We start from the raw sequence: 22,712 nt of genomic DNA on the forward strand, positions 1-22,712 counted from the left end.
CCGCTGGGCGGGCGGGCTGAGGAGCTGGCGGGCGTCTGCGGAGCCCTCCCTGCGGGGGAAGAAGGTCCCCCCTCTTCCCCGGGCTCCCCGGCCCGCTGCCCCCGCACCCACCTGGAGGCCTGGCCCCGGGCTGGAAGCCTCTGCTTCTCCAAGGCCCGGATCCTGCTGAACTAGAACAGGTTGGGCCGATAGGACGGGACCTTGAGAGAGAGGGGGGCGGCCCCTGGCACCCGGAGCGCCGGGGACCTGCCCAGCCGGCTCGCCCAGTCCTGCCGTCCCACTCCACCGTTATTGTTGGCTGGGGGCTGCCGCAGCCGCCCACACAGCCCATGCATGTTGGGGGGAGCAGGGGGGCTGAACCGCAGGACTGAGGGCTCTGGAAAGTTAGCCCAACGCCAGGCTCTGTCCCAGCACCCTCAGCCCCTGGCTCCTGGCCACCAGGGAGGCCGGCGGGGTTCCCCCCACTGCCCAGAGCCGAGGGGACTTTCAGGAAACCATGTCTCTCCCAGACCGAGGCCCGGCCCCTCCAGCTCCGATTCACCCTATCCCAGGCCGCTCCTGTGTATTGGCAGGAGACTGGGCCCCGAGGATGAGGAGGGGTTCAGGGGAGCAGGAACACGTGTGCACCTGGCCAGCAAGGCTCACACACAAAGCCCTGCGTGGAGCGGGCATGGGGACCCGCACCCCGCGCGGCCCAGCGGGCGGCCCCCCCCACGTCACCACGGAGTGGAGGTGCGACACCGCCTTTTGTAAACACGTCTTTGTTTTTATTCAGCGAGGATCTTGGTCTCAAATGTCCCATGGCCCTCGGGGAGCTGAGCCCGGGGGTCAGCCAGCAGGCCTCGGGCTAAGGGGGCACCTGTGTGTGAGGCCCACAGCGCCGTTAGGGGGGCCCGGGCCGAATGCTGGCCTCCAGCAGATGGGACCCCTGGCAGCCGGGATGGACGCTGTACCCACATGGGTCAGCTGGAGGGGTCACATACACGGAGGACGCAGGGGCTGAGCCGTGGCCTTTATTACATCTGCTTCAGCGAAAATAAATAAGTCTTCACACATCTTCAGCATTCTCCAGTGAAAACCGCGAGGGAGGAGCAGGTGCAAAGTCCGAGGGAGTAATACTGCCCGGACCACCGGCCCCCTGCCCTGCCCTAGGGCGGGCCTGGGGGTGGATGCTAAGGCACAGGTGAGGGGCCTCCGCGGCTAGGGGAAGGGTGCTGCACGCCCCGCCTCCTCAGTGCAGCAAGTGAGTGGTTTGTGGAGGAGCCGACAGCCAAGTCCCTTCTCCCAGCTGGGAGCCCCATCTCCTCTCCCCCCAGGCATGGAGGGAGGTGGGGAGGGGGGTCTCAGATGACCCCAGGGCCCCGCCTCATGGGGCAGGGAAGCTGGAGGGCCTGGCCCTCAGCACTGGGACCCCGGGGGGGGGGCTGGGAGGGGGGGAGCGAGGGCTCTCAGCAAGGGGGCGGGTGCTGCGGGGTCGCGGGGCTGGGGCAGGCGGGGCTGGGCGTGCGCATGCGCAGGGCATCGGGCGGGAAGGCCACGTTGGTGCAGAAGAGGCCGAGCAGCATCTGGCGCTGGCACTCCTCCCACTTGGCCAGCGTGTCCACCAGGGAGAGGTTGCTGCGCATCCAGCCGGGCAGCGCCTCGCAGTAGGCGGCGTACGACAGCGGGACAGAGGGCAGCGACTGGACGCGGCGCAGCTCCGCCTGCTCCGCCAGCCTGCGGGGGGGGGGGGGGGGGGGGGGCTTCAGTGGGGAGCCTTAAGGTGAGGCTGTGGCCCCGTGAGCACAGCAGCCAGGGGCTTACCCGGTTGGCAGGCGGCTGCCCAGCTTCCTCTTGGCACGCATCACCAGGTACTGGCAGATGCTGCCCGTCTGCTCCTTCATCCACCGGATGTCCTCGGGCACGTCGGGCAGCCACTCCAGCAAGCTGGGGCGGGTGGGAGGCACGGCCTCAGGGTCAGCGCCTGCCCCTTGCCCACCCCCACCTTTGGCCCTGACATCTCCATCCTCCCCGCCAGCTGCCTCTTCCCTGGGGTGACCGCCACTCAGGAGTGGGCCCACAGCTGGGCCCGGGCTCCCCTCCTGCCCGCCCCGCCCTGTACCGGATGGTGAAGGACACGGCGCTCTCCAGGGGCAGAGTGTAGGGCATCATCATGGCTGTGGCCAGACGCACGGGCAGCATGTTGGAGAGGGTGGTCAGCAGGTCTTTGGGCTCCATGCAGGCCTCCAGCAGGGCTTGGGGGGAGCAGAGGGAAGGCTGACCACCAGTGGGGAGGTGGGGCCAGCCCTGCTCTGCTCCCCCACCCTCCCCATGGCCCTCTGCCCTGAGCCCGCCCCCGACGCGCCCTCACTGAGCCGCCCCCCACACACACCCTGAGCCCGCCCCCCACGCGCCCTCACTGAGCCTGCCCCCCACACACACCCTGAGCCCGCCCCCCACGCGCCCTCACTCAGCCTGCCCCCCACACACACCCTGAGCCCGCCCCCGACGCGCCCTCACTGAGCCCGCCCCCCATGCGCCCTCACTCAGCCCGCCCCCCACTCCCTCACTGAGCCTGCCCCCCACGCGCCCTCACTGAGCCCGCCCCCCACACACCCTCACCGAGCCTGCCCCCCACACACACCCTCACCGAGCCCGCCCCACACACACCCTCACCGAGCCTGCCCCCCACACACACCCTCACTGAGCCCGCCCCCCACGCACCCTCACTGAGCCAGCCCCCCACGGGCCCTCACTGATCCTGCCCCCCACGCACCCTCACTCAGCCCGCCCCCCACGCGCCCTCACTCAGCCCGCCCCCCACGCACCCTCACTCAGCCCGCCCCCCACGCACCCTCACTCAGCCCGCCCCCCACGCACCCTCATTGAGCCGGGCGGGCAGGTGCTCCAGGATGTGGTCCTCCACCAGAGCCCTCTCCACCGCCCGCACCGCTTTCTCCTGGTCCTCCTCCTGGCGGGCAGGGGGCTGGGCAGGGGGCAGTGCCAGCAGGGGATTGGGCCTGTCCAGGAGGCCTGGGAGGGGGGACCAAACACGTGTCAGCTCAGCGGAGGGGCCATGGCGCCGCCCTCCCCCCCCCCCCCCCCGCCCCCGGGCCCCGCTCACCGTTCTTCCGCAGGAAGCGCAGGCCATCCCGGTAGCCCTGCTTGCACATCTCCCGCAGCACCTGAGGGCAGGGCAGTGGGCGCAGGCGAGTCAGACACACCAGGCCTGTCCCTGGGGTCCCTGCAAACCACCCTCCCCACCCCCAGCAAAGGGACCCGGGACTCAGGACAAGATGAGGCTGGAGAGGCTGCCCCAGTGGAGAGGCCGTGGGGCCACAGGCTCCTCCCCAGCCTCAGAAGAGGTTGTCCAGACCCCCTGCCGTCACTCAGGAGCGGCCAGAGGGCAGCCTTCTCCCCCAGGGCCAGGGCCAGGACCAGGGCCAGGTGAGGAGGCGAAAGCAGAGCGCGGGCTCACCATGGGCTCGGGCGGGAATAGGGCCTTGGAGAGGCGGTAAAGGTTGCGCAGGTTGAACTGGATGCTGGTGTTGGTCACCCGAAGCTCGTGGATGTTGGTGGAGCTGTCCTGCGGGCAGATGTCACTCTCGCCCGAGAAGGGGGACACGGTGATGGTGTTCTTGAGCTCATAGAGCGGCAGGTTGTCTGAGATGCCACCGTCCACGTAGCGCTGAGGCGGCAGGGACACAGGGTCACACGGCGAGGGGCCTGCAGAGGCGGGCTGCCCAGGGGCCCCTCCCTGTGGCTGTTTCATCTGAGCTTTCCCCCACCAGGCACCGGCCACGGCCTGCCTGGGCACTGAGAAATAGCCAGACATTGGGGGGAGTCGGGGGAGGGGGAGCTACAGGAAGTGTGTGTGGCCTCAGGCTGGCCCGGCTCTTGAGTAACTCCGGGGGAAGTGAGGCAACAGGCAGTGGCGGGAGTGAGGGGCTGGGGGACACAGATGGCTTCCTCCCTCGTCCCTCAGCACACGGCAGTGTCTCGTCACCCAGGAGAGGCACCCAGACGCACTTACCACGCCCTGGAGGATGGGCGGGATGAGGCCGCAGTACACGGGGATGAAGGTGCTGCAGACGTTGGCCTGCGGGAAGGACAGAGCGGGCGGTGAGCCGGGGCTCCGGGGCCCGGCTGTGCCCCGGTGTGACCCCTGCAGGGCCCACCTGGATGAGCTCGTCCTTGGAGCTGAAGTGGTAGATAATGACGTTCTCGCCGTCGGAGACGCGGGTCAGGGAGATGCCCAGGCGCCCGCTGGCGCGCTCGTGGCAGTCGGCGGGCAGGGTCTTCATCAGGCAGCTGCGGATGGTCTTCACCAGGTTGAAGGAGGGGTGCAGCGGGCCCAGGAACCGCTTCCGGGCCTCCTTAGACACCTCGATGATGTTGGCACCGGCCTCGCCTGGGGCAGCAGGGCCAAGGGTCAGGGGCCAGCACTCCTGGACTGAGCACCCCCGATGGCTCCATGCCCAGTGCCTCAGGGCACACCGACGCCATGCGTGGCATCCCCTCCACCCGGGAGGAATCCCAGTGTCCAGCAGGGGCCTGGCCCACAATTGGGACTTTTGCCACCTGCCCCTGAAGAGAGAGGCAGGCCACCGCCCCCCCCCCCCCCCCCGGGAGGACAGACACTGGGGCTGCCAACTGGGGCTGGGCCTGCCCTCTGCCCTCTGCCTGGCATTTCCCAACAGCCTGCCCTGGTCCATGAGTCACCAGGCCTGGCCGCATGTGGCACTCAGCCTGGGGAGCGGGCGGCAGAGGCTCAACTCTGACCAGCCTCAGCCTTTACCCACTTGGCCAGATCCAGACCCGCTAAACCCAACACAGCCCAGGGGTCCCACAGGGTGGAAACAGTGGGGTCCCACCGCAGCCAGGAGCAAGCAGCCCCCTAACACTCTCTTGGGGCCGTGGGGCAGCCGAGGATAAGGCTAGAGTGGGAGGGGCCAGGAGTGTCGGGGCAGAGGGCCCTCCTCCAGGACCACACCCAGGGCAGAGTGAGCAGTGCGGGCGGCACCTGCCACCCTGGGGGCTCCAGCCCCCGAGACCACAGTGAAAAAGAGGCTTCCCGCCCTGGCCGGTGGCTCAATTGGTTGGCGTGTTGGTCTGCACACCAAAAGGTTACCGGTTCAATTCCTGGTCAGGGCACATACCTAGGTTTTGGGCTCATTCCCTGGTTGAGGCACGTACAGGAGGCAACTGATTGATGTTTCTCTCACATCAATGTTTCTTTCTCTCTCTCCTTTTCTCTATAAAATGAATAAAAACAGCCCTGGCTCGTTTGGCTCAATGGATGGGGTGTCGGCCTGCGGACTCAAGGGTCCTGGGTTCGATTCCGGTCAAGGGCATGTGCCTTGGTTGCAGGCACATCCTTAGTTGGCGGGGGGGGGGGGGGGGGAGGCGGCTGATCGATGCTTCATCGATGTTTCCAACTCTTTATCCCTCTCCCTTCCTCTCTGTAAAAAAAATCAATAAAATATATTAAAAAGTAAATAAAAAATAAAATGAATAAAAACATATCCTTGGGCCCTGGCTGATTTGGCTCAGTGGATAGAGCCATGGCCTGCAGACTGAAGAGTCCCAGGTTCGATTCCGGTCAAGGGCACATGCCCAGTTGCCGGCTCGATCCCCAGTGGGAGGCATGCAGGAGGCGGCTGATCTATGATTCCTTCTCATCATTGATGTTTCTATCTCTATCTCTCTCTTCCTCTCTGAAATCAATAAAGATATATTAAAAAAAAAACCATATATCATTGGGTAAGGGCTTAAAAAAAAAGACAGATTATGGTTGATAATCTCTCGTTATAAAAAAAAGAAAAAGAAAAAGATGCCCTGGCCAGTGTGGCTCAGCAAATAGAGCTTCAGCCTGTGGACCGAAGGGTCCCGGGTTCAATTCCTGTCCAGAGCATGTACCTCGGTTGCAGGCTCCTCCCTGGCCGGGCCCTGGTTGGGGCATATGCGGAAGGCAACCAATCAATGTGTCTCTCTCACATCGATGTTTCTCTCTGTCTTTCCCTCTCTCTTCCACTCTCCCTACAAATCAATGAGAAAATATCCTCGGATGAGGATTAACAAAAAAGAAGAGCCCTAACCGGTTTGGCTCAGTGGATAGAGCATCGGCCTTCGGACTGAAAGGTCCCAGGTTCGATTGCGGTCAAGGGCATGTACCTTGGTTGCGGGCACATCCCCAGTAGGGGGTGTGCAGGAGGCAGCTGATCGATGTTTCTCTCTCATCGATGTTTCTAACTCTCTATCCCTCTCTCTTCCTCTCTGTAAAAAATCAATAAAATATATTTAAAAAAAAATAAAATATATTAAAAAAAGAAAAAAGAAGCCGAAACCGGTTTGGCTCAGTGGATAGAGCGTCGGCCTTCGGACTGAAGGGTCCCGGGTTCGACTCCGGTCAAGGGCATGTACCTTGGTTGCGGGCACATCCCCAGTGGGGGGTGTGCAGGAGGCAGCTGATCGATGTTTCTCTCTCATCGATGTTTCTAACTCTCTATCCCTCTCTCTTCCTCTCTGTAAAAAATCAATAAAATATATTTTTATTTTTAAAAAAAGAGAAAAAAAAAGAAAAGAAAGAGGCGTTCTGAGAGTGGGGTGTGGGGTGGGGGAGGAGTCATGTCCTCAACTGGGTACCAGGGACCTGGGTTCTCTTTTTCCTTTTTTTCAGAGAGCAAGGGAGAATGAGAGAAAGATAGAAACATCAACAATGAGAGAGAATCATTGATGGGCTGCCTCCCGCACGCCCCACACTGGGGACTGAGCCTGCCACCCAGGCATGTGCCCTTGACCGGAATCGAACCCGGGACCCTTCAGTCCGCAGGCTGACGCTCTTCCCACTGAGCCAAACCGGCCAGGGCCTGGGTGTCTCCGGAGGCTGAGGCCAGCGTGGGGACTGAGACTCTGGTCTGAAGGCCTCCTGAGAGGGAGGGGTCAGGGCCCCAGTGGTGGACCCCCTTCCCAGGAGTGCAGAGGCATGCTCCCACCCCACCCCCTCAGGGCAAAGGTCATGGGCAGGGAGGAGGCAGGGGAGAGCCCTGCACAGGCTCCTGCAGGGCGGGGCACTGATGACCCCTGGGTCACCTTGCTGCCCGGAGGACTCCTGGAGGACTCCTGTCAACACTCAGGCCCCGCCGGAAGTGTGTGAGTGGAGGCGTCCTTCCCGGCACACTCAGCCTCTGCCCGCCCCACCGCGGGGCGGAGCGCCCACAAACTCCAGCCACCCCATGCAAGGGGCCCAGGCGGTGGGCCACAGCGGGGACCAGGCCCCCAGTGGGCGGCACGCAAGGTGGCGGAGAGGCCGGGCTCAGGCCGGACCCGTCTGGCTCCTGCTCCAGGGGCCCGGCCCCCGGAGAGCATCAGGCCTCAGCCGAGCTGCTCTTCAGAGGCCACCCCCAGACCCGGGCGCCCTGGCAGCCGGGGAGCCAGAGCCTCAGGACACGGTGACCGCTAGCACCTGGTCCCGGCACCCGGCACCCGGCCGGGGACGAGGGGGCAGCGCAGGCCCCGCCCCCGCTCGCACGGCCCCGCCCACGAGTTCCTGTCTCTTCCCAATAACACAGCCCCGGCGGCACCTGCCCGCCCCCGCGTCCGCCCCGGAGGCCGGCCGGGGCGACGGCCGGGCCCCAGAAGCGCCCAGGACCCGGCACCCCAGGAGCAAAACAAGCCAGGCCCCGCCCCCGGCCGGCACCCCGGCCGGCCCCCCGACGGCCCCGCTCACCCAGGCAGGCCCCGGTGACCAGCGCCGTGGCCGTGAGCGCCCCGGCCGAGGCGCCGTAGATGTGCGTGGCGTTGGCCACCAGGAAGGGCGCATGCTCGCGGAGGCAGGAGGCCACGCCGATGTGGTAGACGCCGAGGAAGCCGCAGCCCGCGAACGAGATATTCCACGTCGTCTCCCGGGGGGACGTCGCGTCCTTGGGGAACATCGCGGCGGCCCGCCGGCCCGGGGTCTCCGGAAGCCGGCCTCGCCGTCCGCTCGCCGGTAGCGCGGAGCCGGCCGCCCGTTCGCAGTCGCTCTGTTTCAGGGTCTCCGCCGTGGAGGCGGCGACGCTGCGCAAGGAGGCGGCGGAGACGGTGTTTTTAGAGGTTGGTGGGCGGGGCCGGCGCGGGGCGGGGCCGTCACGCGCGGCCCAATCGGGGCGCGCGGGGAACGGCCGCGCCCTCGGGGGCCCTGGAGCCCCGCCCCGCCCCGGAGGCCCCGCCCCCGGGCCGGAGACACCCCCTCCGCCGCGGTCGGGTCCTCTGGGCCCGGAGCTGCCCGCACCTGCGGCGGCCAAAGACTGCGGCCTGGCCCCGGCCCACTGCCCCTTCCCAGGCGGTGGGCCACAGCGGGGACCAGGTCGTGGGCGGCGGAGGGGACCCAGAGGCCGAGGAGTGTGGGGAGGAGTGAGGCCGCCGGCGTCCGTGGGCCTGGGAGCCTCGTGGGAGTCTGGACACTCGCGAAAGGAGGGCCCTGGTGTTTGGGCAGCCCCCTCCGACTCCCTCATGGTCCGTCTTCGACACCCACTCCCCAAGCCAGTGACCCCAGCACCCACGACTCATCCCCAGACTGACCCATAAGCATCCAGGGCCGGAGGCTCACACACAACCTAAAGAGCTCACGCCAGCGCGGGGGGCCACCCCTGAGGCCCACCCCCCAGCCCACCCCCTCCCCACGGCCCCTCCGCACCTGGGCACCAACCTGGGTTCTCCCTGCGCCGACCCCAGCTCCTCAGGCCGAGCCGTCTACTCGGGTATGACTTGGCCCCTGCCCCGCCCCCGCTAAGTGTCCCAGCAGGTGATGTCAGCTCCCTCCAGTTCCGCATTTTTCTCCTGGATGCCGGTGCCACAGGCCTAGCCTGGTTGGGATTCCAAGCCAGCCCGGCACCTCACCCCGGGAGCTGGTCTACGCTGGGGCGGTGGGGAGGCAGGGTGCCCAGGCCGGGTGCAGCCCCCACCAGCCCAGGGTCAGGCCCAGAAGCCAGAGTAGGGCAGGGCGCGTGGATAGTTAACTCGGAAAGGGCACAGGGCTGCCCTCAGGCTACCTGACCGCATGTGCACAGGCCCTGGGTGGGATGGGGATTGAGAGGGGAGCCGGGCTTGGGCACCGGGAGAGGGAGAAGCAGCAGATCTCACCGAATGAATCTTAGAAAGACTTGCCCTCTCTCCCATCCCCCAAGGCCTGGGATGCAGGTACAGTGCCAAGGGTGTGGCCGCATCAGGATGGCCAGGGCCTCTGGTGACTGAGTCCTTGGGGAGGCTGCTGGAGGCAGCAGGGGGCAAAGAGCGTGGCACAGTGGGGATAAGGCCAGCCTGGGAAGTTCAGGGGTTCACCAGGGTGGTCAAGAGGGAAGCTGGGCCCGGCCGGTGTGGCTCAGTGGTTGAGCATTGACCTATGAACCAGGAGATCACGGTTCAATTCCTGGTCAGGGCACATGCCCAGGTTGCGGGCTTGATCCCCAGTGTGGGGTGTGCAGGAGGCAGCTGATCGATGATTCTCTCATTGATGTTTCTCTCATTGATGTTTCTCTCTCTCTCTTCCTCTCCCTCTCTTTGATATCAATAAAAACATATTTTTTAAAAGGGGGGAAGGGGAGCTGGGCAGTGCAGGCTGAGCCAGAGACTGAAGTTCCTCCCCCAACCTGCTCCAAGGAGAGGCTGGGGTTAGCCCTGCCTGCTTCATTGGGACCATGGGGTCTTGGGGGATGGCGCTGCCCCGTACAGAGACCTCTGCCCCCATTTCCACACCAGGGTTGAACTGTTTTGGGTACAGATCCCTCCCTTCGGGCCTCTGGGACGTCAGCTCTGGAGCCAGGAACAGGGCGGCCCTTCCTGGAATCCTGGCTGGGGCGGGAGGAACCCCTGGTGTCTGGTGTGCGATGGCTATGCCAGCGGGTGTCCACGCCTCTCCCACGGTGTCCTCTGGCCCACACAGGGCCCTTCTCCTCAGGGCTGGAGCATAGCCTTGTGAGCTCTGCCCTGGACCCTGGGCCCACTTCTCTGCTGGGCCTCCTACCCCAGCCCGGGACGGGGGCCCCACCCCACATGCAACTTGCCCCTCACAGCTCGGGCCGCTAGGACTCTGCAGTTGTCCCACTTCTCTTGGCCCCATGTCCCACCCACCAGAAACTTGGCTTCTACATCCTCCCATAAGGCCCTGGGCCCGTGGTTCCCAATGTGGGGCACACGCCCCACAGGGGGGCAATTCCAGAATGAGGTATTAACAGTCAGTTTCTTGCATTTCTTATGGTTCTAGGGGCCTCATATATATTTATGTATTTCAGTTCTCTATTATGGTTTGAAACTGCTGTTTTTTCGTATCACTTCATATTATTTTTTAACAATTAGTTATTTCTTCCTCAGGATTTAAACTGTCCTTTCATTTTTCTTCTTTCATGGATGCCATGTTCTTTGGAAGCTTGTTTAGACCAAGTTTATGGCCTTTTAGGCTTCCTCCATGTGAATAGTTCACTTTTTGAATAAGATTTGTGTCACAAGGGGCATCAGGATTTGAGATGCTTAGGTGGGGCGTGGCCAGAAGGCTGGGGACCCCTGCCCGGGCCCTGCTCCTCTGGCCTTCCTTCCCTCACCCCTGCCCTGGGGCCTCCGCAGGTCTTGGCTCCTTGCCTGAGGGAGGCCTCGTGTTCTCATTGCCTTTTCCATAGAACTGGCCCACAGGGGAAGGCTCTTCACACACGAGCTGTACAACCCAGCTAGCTGCTGGCCAGGACCTCAGGAGGGGTAAGTGTCTACTGAGGGACCATGGGTAAGCCCACCCTAAAGGACTGTGAGCACGTGGCCCAGGTGCGCTCATGTACCCCCCATTCGCCCAGCAGAGCAGGTGAGAAACCCAGGGACCACACACAGGCCACCGTCTTGGGGGAACTGGTGGCCTCTGCCCACCTCAGAGCAATGGAGACCAACCACTGTTGCTTTTTAAGAAACTCATTTATTGATTTGAGAGAAGGGGCTGGAAGAGAGAAATGTGGATGTGCTGTTCCGCTTGTGTTCACTGGCTGATTCTTGTGTGCCCTGCCAGATCAAACCCACCACCTCGGTGTGTCGGGATGATGTTCTAACCAACTGAGCTGCCCGGCCGGGGATGCCCACTGTGGCTTGTCTTCCTGGGGGCTCCCTGAAGGCGTCACCCCGAGTCCTCAGGAGCCAGGACCACTCAAGGAGGCTGGTGTCCCTTCCTGAGCCCGTCCAGGCTCCGCAACACCCAAGACCCACAGGAAGTGTCCCCGCCCCAACACCAGCTCTCGGGCCAGCAGCGGCGCCTCCCTGGCGTCCCACAGCTGCCTTGCACGAGGCGAGAGTGCAGAGGCCAGGCTCTAACAAAAGGTCACAGGCCCCTCAAGATAAATGTAAAAAGGATTTTATTTGCAGGGGAACGAGACTAATCAAACAAGCCAAATCCCATGTCGTCATCCGACTCCTCGGACTCCTCCTTCTTCTCATCTTTCTTCTCCTCGGCTGTGGGGAAAAGACCAGTGAGTGAGGCGACCAGTGCAGGCCAGGCTCCCAGACGCTCCAGCGCACCCGCTGCCTGAGCCTCCACTTACCTGCAGCTGGGGCAGAACCAGCAGCAGGAGCTGCAGACCCCGGGGCGGCGGAGACCGCCACAGCCCCTCCAGCGGGAACGCTGGCCAGCTTGCCAATACCTAGGAAGCAGAGAAGGGAGTGAGAGCAGAACAGCCGCTCAGACTAAAGCTCTCCCACACAAGAGGCTCCACCACGCCCCAGCCCCAAACTTCCCATCTGGGAACTGGGCTTCCAGGAATTGGCCCACAACAAGCTGGGCAAAACTCCCTACCCTGGGGTCAGGTTGGACAAACATGTTTATGACCAGGCAGGGACCTAGTCTGCTGCCCAGTGTCCAGATACGCATTCCCAGCAGTGAGCTCAGAGGAGGCTTTTGGCTGAGCTGGCTCTTGTCCTGGCCAGTCACATGTCCAGGGACAGGAATGGCTGCCCAGCAGCGCAATTTCCAAACAAGTACCATCACCTCCACCCTGATGTCACCGGAAAGCCATCCACCCCGCCAAGGGAGCCCGGGCCTGTGGTCACCGCTGACGCCAACCTCCTTACAGAGGGCACGTGGAGAGCCCAGTTCTCCAAACCCCGGGGCAGGGCAGCCAGGCCCAGCGGCAGCACAGGCGCCCCCTAGCGTCCTCTCGAGTGTCTAGAAGTGCCCCTGGCATGAGCCCGCGGAAGCCGTGCTCACTCCTCCTCGGGGCGAGGCCTCTAGGCTGCTCTGGTCCACAAGCGAAACCTGGAAGGCCACAGGCGGCCAGCAGGAATTAGGATGGACCATGGAAACCGAAGGCCCTGCACAAGCTCACCCTGGGCGATGACATCTTCAATGTTCTTCCCATTCAGCTCGCCGATCACCTGGAGGAGAAAACCATGGCCAGCTGTTACCAGGCACCCGACCTCACCCCCTCCTGGAGCCAGGTCCCACTAGTTACCACGCACACGTGGGTTCTCCACACCGAGACAGCTACAAATGTGAACTTACACATCTAAGTTACTGCCCAGAAACAGATGCAAAAATATCGTAATTTGTACCCAACATATGTCAAAATAACATCTTAATTAACTTGGGTGAAAAAGAATGGCTCTCAAATACACCCCCGTTTACATTTCTTAGATTACGGCAGTTACTACAGCATTTTAAGTCACACGAGACTTCCACTGTGCTTCTACTAAACCATGCTGGTCTCTCGTTTCCTTGGGGCTGTATCAAGGCCTCCAAACCACACTTTCCCCTAAAACACACTCGGATCGGGTAGGAGAGGGACCCCTTTGTGCAGAGTGTCGGTCGGCCGGGCCCGCCGGGCGGCTACCTTGTTGAGCCGGTCGTCGTCCGCCTCGATGCCCACACTGTCCAGGATCTTCTTGATGTCCTTGGCGCTGGGGGAGGCATTGCCCCCGAGGGCGGCCAGCAGGTAGGAGGCAACGTAGCGCATCCTGAGCGGCGGAGAGAGCCGCGGCGTTACCGTGAGGCCTCCCGCCCCCACCCCGGCCCGAGCGCGGCCGCGCGTGGCCCGGCCTGGGGGACCCCATCGAGGCCGCCCCGCGCCCCGCCCGCCCCCTAAGGCCCCCGCCCGGCCAACGGCCCAGTCGGGTCGCTCCACTCACTCGGCGGCGGCGGAGGGGCCTCACGCGTGCGACCTCGGCGGCGTCAGGCAGGGAAAGGAAGACGCAGGCGCGGGGGGCGGGGGTAACCCGCTACCCAGAAGCCCCCGGGAGCTACACTCCTTGCACCCTGAGGGCGCCTGTGAGTGACGTCACGAGGCGCTCGGCCAATGAGGACGCTGGAGAAGTCATGGTCCGGTCCGGACCCGCAGCCGCCCCAGCAAAGGCGAAGGGCAATTCCGAGGCCGCCTCCTTATACAGTGTGGGGCGAACGTCCCCCGAAACCCCTGCGGCGGCGGAACGAAGCGGGGCGCGAGCCCGAGGGCTCCCTGCATGCCACGCGGGGCCTACACACTCCCAACATGCAGCGCGGCCGCCTCGCCCGCGACGCCTTCCTTTGCGACAGCGGCCAACGCAGCCAGGAACTACAAGTCCCATCGTCCAGGGCGGCCGGAAGCGCGAGTGCGCTGCTTCCTGAGGGAGCGACACGTGGGTCCCACTGAGGCTGCGCAGGTTCGGCCGGGGCGCTTCCGGCTCTGGCGGTGCCTGGCCCCCGGGACAGAGAGGCTCGCGTCCGGTGGGGTCGAGCCCTAGCCCTGCCTGACCCAGCGAGGTGGGCGAGCCGCTCTGATGTCGCGGAGCCGAGCCGTCTGGGCCCAGTGGCTGCTCCTCTGCGCTGCTCTGACTGTCGGCTCAAATCTGACCTCCGTGTGCACGCGGACATCGGCACGTGCCACCCGTTCCTGCTCCATGTCGGACCCTGCTGCGGCCTGCGGCCTGCGTCCCGGGAGGCAATAGACCCATCCCGCTTCCGCAAAACTTGGGTTCTGGCGCGACGACACGCGGAGTAATAAACAAGGATGTCCCTGGCCGAGATAGACCCTGAAGGGATGAGGCAGGGACATTGAGCTGAAAGATGAGAAGGAGCCGGCCCTGCTAAATCCCGGGGCGGGCACCAGGCAGTGGGGTCAGAGGCGAAGGTCGGACGGAGATGGGTCCCCAGGCGGCAGCCAGCCCATGGCGGCCTAACAGAGCGAGCCTCGGGTGTAGTGCATCAAACGCCGTTGTGTTAACGCAAACCACACAGTCGCCCTGAAGCATCCATCTTCTATAAAAACTGCTGTTTGAAATTTTAACCCTGCTTCTGTAGATGCGTGCTTGCTTAAATAATAAGGAAAATAAAAGACTACTCCCACTTCCGAGAGGCCATTAAACCTTCCCCGGACGAAGTTATCAGTGCCGGCACCAGGCCAGGCCTTTGGTGAGGTCTCAAGGCCCCAGCACATACGGGCTCTTTAAGAACTTGCAAAGGGGGCCGGAAACACCCCATATTTGGGAGACAAAGAAGGTAACACATACAAATAGGGAAAATTCCTCCATGTTGGGGCCCAGAATTTGAGAGACATCTTCCTCTGGACCGGCGCATAATAAATGTAACTCCATCTCTCTAAGTGTTGCTTGCAGCCCTAGGCGGCGGGCGTCACCGGAGTTCAGACACAGACATTTTCTTGCTCAAGGTCACACAATTGGGGTCAAGTGGGGCGACCATCCTGGCAAGGATAGCCCTTCATTACAATCAATAGTGAAGTGGCATGATGTGATTGATTTTTAAAATCTATATATTTTTTATTGATTTCAGTGAGGAAGGGGGGGGAGAGAGAGAGAGAGAGAAACATCAATGATGAGGGAGAATCAATGATTGGCTGCCTCCTGCACGCCCCACACTGGGGACCGAGCCCCACAACCCGGGCTTGTGCCGGGACCAGCAATGGAACCATGACCTCCTGGTTCACAGGTCGACGCCCAACCACTGAGCCACTCCCGTGGGGCTGATTGATTGACGTAAGTGGAAAACAATACATAAAGTTTACCATTTTAATTAGACAATTCGGTGGTACTTAGTACATTCACATTGTTGTAAAACCATCACCACCACCCTCTCCAGAACGTTCTCATTTTCCCAAACTCCCCGGCTCCGGTGGCTGATTATTTTACTTGCTGTCTCTGGACCTGACTCCTCCCGTGAGAGTAACGGCCCAGTATCGGTCGCTCTGTGTCGGTCCTATTTCACTCAATATCCTCCAGGTTTACCCACGCCGTAGCGTGTGTCAGAATGTCCCTCCTTTTTAGGGCTACACATTGGTGTGATTGGCTTTTAAAAAGGCTTTTCTGGGGAAACTGAATGGGGGTGGGCAGGGGCCGGAGAACGGAGGTCCGGCAGCTTCTGCCCATCCTGCGGGAGGGATGGCGGCTGGGAGGTGGCGGAGAGGGTGCACGCGGCGCGGGGTGAGGCAGGGCGGGCAGAGCGGGATGTGTTCATCTGTCCCTCCACAGAGCACCTCCTCGCGGGTGAGAGCGCGGGTGGAGGCTTTCTGGTTTGAGGGTCTGGGCGGGGGAGGCGCCCACCAGCTCCGCGGCCTTGGGCGAACGGGCCTCTCGGAGCCTCCTGGCGCTCCCTTCTGAGATGCAGACACACGCGGAAGGAGGCGGCCTGGGGGAAGCCTGCTGGGGCCCCTGCCCAGAGCGATCACCACGGCGCAGGGTGACGGGCGCTGAGGAAGGACAGGCACCCGGAGCAAGGGGCGGGGGTGGCTGCGAGGCCGCAGGTGCGGTCAGCCCCCAGCCCGTCCGCCTGAGCGTGGCCAGCCCGTTCACACCCGGACGGGAACGCACAGCCCCAGCGCCAGCCGCGGGCGAGACCTCGGAAAGGGCGGGTTTCGTGGCGCGCAGCGCGCACCGCCGGACGCGGGCAGGGGCGCTGGAGACAGCTGGGCGGGCGCGGAGCAGATGGGGTCGGCGTCCGCGTCCCCGGGGCTGCAGGCGGGCCGCGGGCAGGCGGGGCCGGGCGGGACGGGACCCACAGGCGGAGGCCCGCGGACCCCGGGGGCGGGGCCCAGAGGGGGCGGCGCCCGGAGTCCCAGCCCGCCCGGAAACGCGCCGGCGGGAGCCCGGGCGCGCAGGGCGCACGGAGCCGGCCGGGAGGGAGCGCAGGTACGCGCGGCGGGAACGGCGGGTGGGGGAGGTCTGCGCTCCCCGGGCCGGGACCCGCCCCGAGGCCGCCTGAGTCCCGAGTGCGCCCTGCACCGCTCTCCGCTGCCGCCCGAGGTGTGAACGGGCTGGGGCGGGAAGACTCCTCCAAGGGCCAGGGAGCGGGGCAGCGGCTCAGACCCCAGTCTCCTCTCCCATTCGCTTCTCTGGCACACTGGGGCTCGATGGATCGCCCATGGCCTGGGACACCGCCCCCACGTGGCAGATGACAGTCCTGACCTGTCAAAGCTGTTGAGTGAAGGTGGGAGGTGGGGCTGCACCCAGGAGACTCCTGTGGGGCTGGGGGGGGGGGGGGGCAGGGGGAAGAAGGGGACAGCCAGGATGACCTGACAGCTCTAGAGTCCCTTGTCCAAATTTCCAGAAACTTCCCACCGCCCTCCTCCCCGCAAGCAGGTTCCCAGGCGCCTCCGCACACAGGTCACACTGCTTGCTGCCCTCCGGCCCTGGGCTGCCGCTCTCCAGCCCCGTTTCATGTGAGCTCTGTCCGGCCTGGGCCCTGGGCCCTGGGCCCTGGGCTCTAGGAGCTGGAGTGGTATCAAACCAGAGTCCTCATGCCACTGACCGGGAGGAGGGTCCAGCCCCACTCCTCCCCTCTCCTCACCCTGACTCCGCAGCCTCCGGGCCCTGCCTGAGCAGGCCTGCCTGGCAAGCTGGGACATGTCCGGCCCCCGAGGCCTGCCGGTGGGCGATGGCCGCGGCGGAGGAGGAGCCGGAGCCCCGGGCGGCTGCTGCAGAGGATGCTGCAGACACTGCGGATGCGGATGCGGATGCGGGTCCTGGGGCATCCCTTCTCCTGGCCGGGAACCGCCTGAGCTTGGACCTGCACCCCGGGGGCTGCCGCCGGCTGCTGCGCCTGTGCGCCCGGCACCCCCCTCAGCAGCTGGGGGTGGAGTTCCTGCAGCTGAGTGCCCACGAAGACCCCCGGCTGCTGGGGGCCGCCCTGGCTCAGGTGCCGAGGAGCCTGCCGCACCTCCGCTCCCTGGTCCTCAAAGGTGAGCCCCACCGGGCCCCGGCCCTCTCCCGCCCCATCTCTAGCTCCTGCCTCTGCTTCTTGGTCCTCAAGGGCAACCCCCATTCCCAGCCCCTGTTCTCCACACACCACACCCAGCCCTCTTCCCCCACGTGACACGGGCTGCGCCCCCGCTCCCGGCCCCTGCAGCTGCGTGTGGTGGCCCCGGCAGACTGCAGGGTGCCTGCTTTCATGGGGCAGGTCGTGGGTGATGGCTCCCGGCTGAGATGAGCCTTCAGTCCCGGTGCCGGCCTCCCTCCACCTGCTGGTGTCTCTCCACGACCTCCATCTGTCTGTCCTTGTCCGGCTGGGTAGACCTGGAGGCCCTGGCCCCGCTGCAGGCAGCTCCCTCCCTGGCTGAGCTGGGACCTGGGACTGAGGGCCACACCCGCCTGTCACCTTCCCAGGTGGGCAGCACTGGGACGCGCTGGGCGCCTGCCTGCGGGGCTCTCTGACCACGCTGCCCGCCAGCCTGAGCGGCCTGACCCGCTTGGCCCACCTGGACCTGAGCTTTAACCGCCTGGAGACGCTGCCCGCCTGCGTCCCGCGCCTGTGCCACCTGGGCGCCCTCCTGCTCTCTCACAACCGCCTCTCAGAGCTGCCTGAGGCCCTGGGGGCCCTCTCGGCCCTCACCTTCCTGTCCGTGACCCACAACCACCTGCGAGCGCTGCCGGCGGCGCTGGGGGCCCTGTCCGCCCTGCAGCGCCTGGACCTCTCCGAGAACCGCCTGGACACTCTGCCCCCGGAGGTCGGAGGCCTGAGCAGCCTCCGGGAGCTCAATCTGGCCTCCAACCGGCTGCAGAGCCTCCCGGCCTCCCTGGGTGAGTACCGCCATGCGTCCTGGGCTCGCAGGACTGCAGGGCATCCCCCAGCCACTGCCTGGCCTCCACTCATCAGCCCCTCTCATCCTCCGCGGGCCGGGACCCTGCACTCACAGGCCTGGCCTGGTGCTCAGGGCGGGGGGGGGGGGGTGCGGGGGCGGAGAGGTCCCCCCTGGCCCTAAGCAGCGCCTGCCCACAGCGGGGCTGCGTTCCTTGCAGCTCCTTGTCCTGCACAGCAACCGCCTGGTCTCGGTGCCCGCCGGCCTGGCCCGCCTCCCGCTGCTCGTCCGGCTGGACCTGAGGGACAACCAGCTCCGGGAAGTGCCCCCCGAGCTGCTAGACGCCCCCTTTGTGCGCCTGCAGGGGAACCCCCTGGGCGAGGCCCTGCCAGACTCCCCCAGTCCCCCAGGTAGACTGGTTGCTGGGGAGGGCGGACCACAGACGGGACACAGGCCGCCCCCTCCTCACGCTGTCCTTCCACAGGGTCCCCTGCGGCCCCGGGGATGCCCAGGCTGCTCCTGACCTCAGAGCTGGACAGGTGTGTGATGGGGGGTTGGGCCAGAGGAGCAGCCGGACACCTTACCCGTGCCCCGGGATCTCCCAGAGGCCCCCAGGGGCCAGGCTCAGACCTGAAGCCCCTCCGGGTCTGACCTGATGCCCGCCCTGTCCTCACGCAGCTTCCTCGTGACCCCCCAAGGCTGCTCTGTGACCCTGGCCTGCGGGGTCCGCCTACAGTTCCCCGCCGGGGCCACGGCCACCTCGGTCACCGTCCGCTACCGCCTGTGGCTGCCGGAGCCGCGCCTCGTGCCCCTGGGTCCCCACGACTCGCTGCTCAGCGGGGTCCTGGAGCTGCAGCCCCACGGGCTGGCCTTCCAGCAGGCACGTCCGGCGGGGCTGGGGGCCGGTGGGGCGGCCGGGGGGGTCGGCCAGGTGTGGCCTTCGTGCTCACCCCCCGTGCCCGCAGGAGGTGGGCCTGTGGCTGCTCTTTGTGCCCCCACGGGCCCGGCGCTGCCGTGAGGTGGTGGTGAGGACCCTGAGCGACGACAGCTGGAGCGACCTGGAGACCCGCCTGGAGGAGGAAGCACCGAAGGTGAGGCTGCCGGGAGGAGCACGGGGGGGGGGGGGTCCTCCAGGACCTGGCTCCCCTCTGACCCTGTTCCCTCGGACCCCATCCCCATGCCCAGCGGCTCTGGGCCCACTGCCAGGTACCCCACTTCTCGTGGTTCCTTGTGGTTTCACGCCCCGTGTCCAACGCCTGCCTGGTGCCACCAGAGGGGACATTGCTGTGGTCCTCGGGGCATCCGGGGGTCAAGGTCACATTCCCCCCTGGAGCCACCGAGGAGCCTCGTCAAGTCCGAATGCAGGTACAGACAGGGCAGCGGCCGGGGGTGCGGGGTGCCTCACGCGGGGTGCTGAGGCGGCCTGTCGCCTAGGTGGTGCGTGTGGCTGGCAGAGAGCTGCGGGCGCTGCTGCGGGAGTCCCAGGCGGCGGTGAGCCCCCTGCTGTGCCTCTCCCAGAGCGGCCCTGCCAGCTTCCTCCGGCCCGTCACCGTGCAGCTGCCCCTGCCCCCCGGTGTCACAGGTGAGAGAGGCGGCCGTGTGGCCTGGGACGGGCGGCCAGAAGGGGAGGAGGCCCTGTGGGAGCCTCAGCCTGAGCCCCTCCCTCCCTCCCTCCCTCCCGCAGGCCTGAGTCTGGACCGCGCCCGCCTGCACCTGCTCTACCGGGCGCCCCCTGCAGCCACCTGGGACGACATCACGGCCCAGGTGGCCCTGGAGCTCACCCACCTGTACGCGCGCTTCCAGGTCACACACTTCTCCTGGTCAGTGGCCCCCCGGCTCCCGCAGCCCCCGCCCCCCCTCCTCTGCATGCGCAGCCCCGCCTCACCCCCGCCCCCCCAGGTACTGGCTCTGGTACACCACCAAGACCTGCGTGGGGGGCCTGGCGCGGAAGGCCTGGGAGCGGCTGCGCCTGCACCGCGTGAACCTCATCGCCCTGCAGCGGCGCAGGGACCCCGAGCAGGTCCTGCTCCAGTGCCTGCCCCGCAACAAGGTGGGGGCCGGGGCTGGGAGACGGGGATGTGGGGGTGGGGGCCGGGGGTGGGAGGACGGGGATGTGGGGGTGGGGGCCAGGGATGTGGGGGTGGGGGCCGGGGGTGGGAGGCCGGGGATGTGGGGGTGGGGGCCGGGGCTGGGAGGCCGGGGATGTGGGGGTGGGGGCCGGGGGTGGGAGGACGGGGATGTGGGGGTGGGGGCCGGGGGTGGGAGGACGGGGATGTGGGGGTGGGGGCCGGGGGTGGGAGGACGGGGATGTGGGGGTGGGGGTGGGGGCCGGGGTGGGCTCTGAGCCGTGGGTGCCCCCAGGTGGATGCCACCCTGCGGCGGCTGCTGGAGCGGTACCGTGGCCCCGAGCCCTCGGACACCGTGGAGATGTTCGAGGGCGAGAAGTTCTTCGCTGCCTTTGAGAGAGGCATCGATGTGGATGCGGGTAGGCCCTGCCCCTGCAGGTGGGCCCCGGGGTCTGCCCAGACCCCCCCGCTGACACCCTCCCCCGCCCCACAGACCGCCCGGACTGTGTGCAGGGCCGCGTGTGCTTCGTGTTCTACTCGCACCTGAAGAACCTGAAGGAGTTGTACGTGACCACCGCCCTGGACCGGCAGGCTCAGGCCGTGAGGGGCCAGGTGGGCCGAGGGCTGGGGCCCCCAGGCTGCCTGCCCGGGCCGCCGGGAGGCCGGGGCACTGAACCCTGTCTCCTGCCCCAGGTGTCCTTCTACCGGGGGGCCGTGCCGGAGGAGGTGCCCGAGGAGGCGGAGGCAGCCCGGCAGAGGAAGGGGGCGGACGCCCTGTGGATGGCCACTCTGCCCATCAAGCTGCCGGTGTGGCCCGGGGTGGGGAGGTGAGGGGTGGAGGGGCAGGGGTGGGCCTGGGGCAGAGGCCAGGGCTCACTGCGCCCGCCCCTCCCCACAGAGACTGCGGAGGTCTGAGGGCCCGGGCCCGGGGCAGGGAGCCAGCCTCTCCCTGGCACCTCTGAACCTGGGCGATGCTGAGACCGGCTTCCTGACCCAGAGCAACCTGCTGAGTCTGGCCGGGCGCCTGGGCCCTGACTGGCCGGCCGTGGCCCTGCACCTGGGCCTCTCCTACCGGGAGCTGCAGCGCATCCGGCACGAGTTCCGGTGGGTGCCTTTCAGCCTCCGGCTGCCGCGCGGGGCCAGCCTGGGGCCTGGGCCCCTGCGGCCGGGGGGCCCCACTGAGGCTGCTGAAGTGCCTTCGGGGACCAGGGGGGTGGGGCAGGGCAAACATACCGAAAGGGATGGTCTGGCCACACCTGGCCACGGCGCAGGAGGCCGGCCCGGGGGGGTGTGGCAGGCAGTCCTGGGTGGGCCCCTCCGTCACTGAGCCCCCTTCTCCCCAGGGACGACCTGGACGCCCAGATCCGTCACATGCTGTTCTCTTGGGCTGAGCGCCAGGCGGGGCAGCCAGGGGCAGTGGGGAGCCTGGTGCAGGCGCTGGAGCAGAGTGACCGGCGGGACGTGGCGGAAGAGGTGCGGGCTATCTTGGAGCTTGGCCGCCACAAGTACCAGGACGGCATCCGCCGCGCAGGCCTGGCCCCCGGGGACCTTGCCCCACCTGGGCCTTCGGCCTCACAGTCCCCGGAGCCTGCCCAGGCCTAGACTGACCCTGCCGACGCTGGCCTGGCCCCACGTGTGCTGGGGCCGGGCTCAGAGGGCCCCACCTCCGAGTCCTCCCTGTGTGCGGGGACAGTGACCTCCGTGTGCAACAAACACGCATGTCTGGCTGCTGTCTCAGAGCTTGGTTTGTTTGTTGGGTGGAGATCAGAGGCCTGGCCGCCGCTGGGGGGCGGGGGGGGGGCCTCCGGTGACCTTGGTCCTGCCCCTGGCCCGTGCCCAGCACCTCCTGTGGGTCCTGATCTTCCTGGGAGAGGGAGGAGCCGCGGCTACAAAGTGACGTTTGCAGCATCTTGGATACAAAGTCACCTGTGTGCGGGCTTGTGCACCCGCCCCGTCGGCTGAAGCGGCCCAGACCCTCGAGCCCTGTGTGGTCCCATCGCTCCTCCCGCCCGCGGGACACCCTTTCCCAGTGCCGCGGCCGCCGGCCGGTCCCGCGGGGCTGCTCCCTGGGTCCCGCCCACGCAGGGGCGCCGGCAGAGGCCGCGGGGTCGGCCAGGGTGCAGTGGCCACGCCGGCCGCGAGGGGGCGCCGGAGCCCGTGTGCTCCGGGCCGGGGGCGGAGCGCGCCGGGCGGACGCACTGCTGCAGCGGGGCGCACGGCAGGCGGGGAGGCGAGCGCGGCGGCGGCGGAGCGCGGTGAGTGCCCCGGCCGCCCCTGGACGGAGCCCACTCCGGTGCGGCCCGGCTGCGGGGGCGAGGGGCGCCGAAGTCGGCCGGGGAGGTGACCGCTGCTGGGACCGGGCGGCCGTGGGGGACCCCGGGCGGCGATGCTCGGATCCCTGCCGCCGGGTGTGGGAGGCCGTGCTCGGCCCCGAGCGGTGACGGGCGCGCTCCCCGCGCACACGTGTCCCTGCGGGGTGGTTGCCTGGGGCCGGAGCCCCGAGGCCAGGCCGGGGGCGGTCACCCGTGGGAATACGCCGGACGTGTGTGGACACGTGCGTGGCTGGAGTCGCCATCGCCTAGCGGGGACAGCCCGGCTCTGGCTCCAGGCCCGGTTCGGACCTGTCCAACAGGACCGGGAGCTGAGCCGGCCCCTGAGCGGA

At 66.3% G+C, this 22,712-nt stretch overlaps 3 protein-coding genes across 4 annotated transcripts; 1 reads left to right on the forward strand and 2 right to left on the reverse strand.

Moving 5' to 3' along the window:
- Nucleotides 1-998: 998 nt before the first annotated feature.
- Nucleotides 999-8,742, reverse strand: PNPLA2 (patatin like domain 2, triacylglycerol lipase). Of its 2 annotated transcripts, none has more exons than XM_079787184.1 (10): nucleotides 8,669-8,742; nucleotides 7,709-8,037; nucleotides 4,158-4,390; nucleotides 4,013-4,078; nucleotides 3,458-3,667; nucleotides 3,104-3,164; nucleotides 2,860-3,012; nucleotides 2,102-2,234; nucleotides 1,804-1,926; nucleotides 999-1,716 (listed from the first exon to the last, which is right to left on the reverse strand). In XM_079787184.1, the coding sequence occupies exons 2-10, from the start codon at nucleotides 7,911-7,913 to the stop codon at nucleotides 1,449-1,451; spliced, it is 1,452 nt and encodes a 483-aa protein (XP_079643310.1). In that variant the 5' UTR covers nucleotides 7,914-8,037; nucleotides 8,669-8,742; the 3' UTR covers nucleotides 999-1,448. The 2 variants fall into 2 exon arrangements, with proteins under 2 accessions (XP_079643310.1, XP_079643311.1); XM_079787185.1 differs by having other exon boundaries at nucleotides 8,657-8,685.
- A 2,586-nt stretch (nucleotides 8,743-11,328) lies between these two features.
- RPLP2 (ribosomal protein lateral stalk subunit P2) lies at nucleotides 11,329-13,269 on the reverse strand. The gene is made up of 5 exons (XM_079789401.1): nucleotides 13,111-13,269; nucleotides 12,816-12,939; nucleotides 12,312-12,360; nucleotides 11,532-11,630; nucleotides 11,329-11,442 (listed from the first exon to the last, which is right to left on the reverse strand). The coding sequence occupies exons 2-5, from the start codon at nucleotides 12,936-12,938 to the stop codon at nucleotides 11,366-11,368; spliced, it is 348 nt and encodes a 115-aa protein (XP_079645527.1). The 5' UTR covers nucleotide 12,939; nucleotides 13,111-13,269; the 3' UTR covers nucleotides 11,329-11,365.
- Nucleotides 13,270-16,482: 3,213 nt separating this feature from the next.
- On the forward strand, nucleotides 16,483-22,104 carry PIDD1 (p53-induced death domain protein 1). The gene is made up of 15 exons (XM_079786851.1): nucleotides 16,483-17,147; nucleotides 17,572-17,985; nucleotides 18,185-18,394; nucleotides 18,469-18,523; nucleotides 18,663-18,864; nucleotides 18,950-19,075; nucleotides 19,170-19,349; nucleotides 19,419-19,566; nucleotides 19,669-19,804; nucleotides 19,884-20,034; nucleotides 20,346-20,469; nucleotides 20,544-20,662; nucleotides 20,744-20,857; nucleotides 20,949-21,154; nucleotides 21,394-22,104. Exons 1-15 carry the CDS (start codon nucleotides 16,844-16,846, stop codon nucleotides 21,650-21,652), a joined length of 2,748 nt encoding a protein of 915 aa, XP_079642977.1. The 5' UTR covers nucleotides 16,483-16,843; the 3' UTR covers nucleotides 21,653-22,104.
- Nucleotides 22,105-22,712: the final 608 nt, after the last annotated feature.

Source organism: Cnephaeus nilssonii, assembly GCF_951640355.1.
Source record: "Cnephaeus nilssonii genome assembly, chromosome: 13".
In the NCBI taxonomy this organism is placed as follows: Eukaryota; Metazoa; Chordata; class Mammalia; order Chiroptera; family Vespertilionidae; genus Cnephaeus; species Cnephaeus nilssonii.